This window comes from Carlito syrichta, unplaced genomic scaffold (genome assembly GCF_000164805.1).
Source record: "Carlito syrichta isolate Samal-C Ts95f unplaced genomic scaffold, Tarsius_syrichta-2.0.1 Scaffold309812, whole genome shotgun sequence".
Classification (NCBI taxonomy): Eukaryota; Metazoa; Chordata; class Mammalia; order Primates; family Tarsiidae; genus Carlito; species Carlito syrichta.
Window position 1 is genome coordinate 364,357 of NW_007253908.1, and position 770 is coordinate 365,126.

Here is a 770-nt window from a genome sequence, read left to right on the forward strand (position 1 = left end):
GTCTCGAACCTGTGGGCTCAGGCAGTCCTCTCGCCTCGGCCTCCCAAAGTGCTGGGATTATAGGCCTGAGCCACCGCGCCCGGGCAAAAATTTATTATTTTTTACAAAACAAGCCGGGCCTGGAGCCTCGCGCCTGGAATCCCAGGACTTTGGGAGGCTGAGGCGGGAGAATCCCTGGAGCCCAGGAGTTGGAGACCGGCCTAAGCAACTTGGGGAGACCTCGTCTCTGCAAAACCAAACCAACAAACAAACAAAAAATTAATTAGCCGGGCGTGGTGGCGTAGGCTTGTACTCCCAGCCCTCTGGGAGGCCGAGGCGGGAGGATCGCTTGAGCCCAGGAGTTCCAGACTAGCCTAAGCAACACAGCGAGATCCTCGTCTCTACAAAAGAAACGAAAGAAAAGAAGAAAGAAAAAAAAAAAGACACCCTGATGGAATCATGCTATGAAAACACAACACAGAGAAATAAAAGGATTGAGAGAGAGCGAAATCCACACGACCACGTGGGAAGGGCGGGACCCAGAAGCCTTCCGGCGCACCGCCCTCCAGGCCACCGTCTCTTCCGCTCCCAGAAGCCTCCGGGGCCGGAAGTCGTCACTCGGCAGGGACGGAGCCCACGCCGCGCATCCGCAGTAGGCTCGCCATGGCGATGGGCAGCGGCGGCGTCTCGGAGCAGGAGGATTCGGTGCTGTTCCGTCGCGGCACGGGCCAGGTGAGGGCGCGGCCGGTGCAGCCTCCCTACGGGCGCTCGCGGCCCCCTCCCCCGCTCCC

At 60.0% G+C, this 770-nt stretch overlaps 1 protein-coding gene across 1 annotated transcript in view; it reads left to right on the top strand.

Moving 5' to 3' along the window:
* The first annotated feature begins 606 nt into the window (after nucleotides 1-606).
* LOC103270354 (survival motor neuron protein) overlaps nucleotides 607-770 on the top strand; it is a 21,292-nt gene continuing 21,128 nt past the window's right edge. Inside the window, exon 1 of the mRNA XM_008067885.2 lies at nucleotides 607-711. Coding sequence (XP_008066076.1) covers nucleotides 643-711 — 69 coding nt within the window. The 5' untranslated portion in view covers nucleotides 607-642. The remainder of the gene's footprint in view (nucleotides 712-770) is intronic.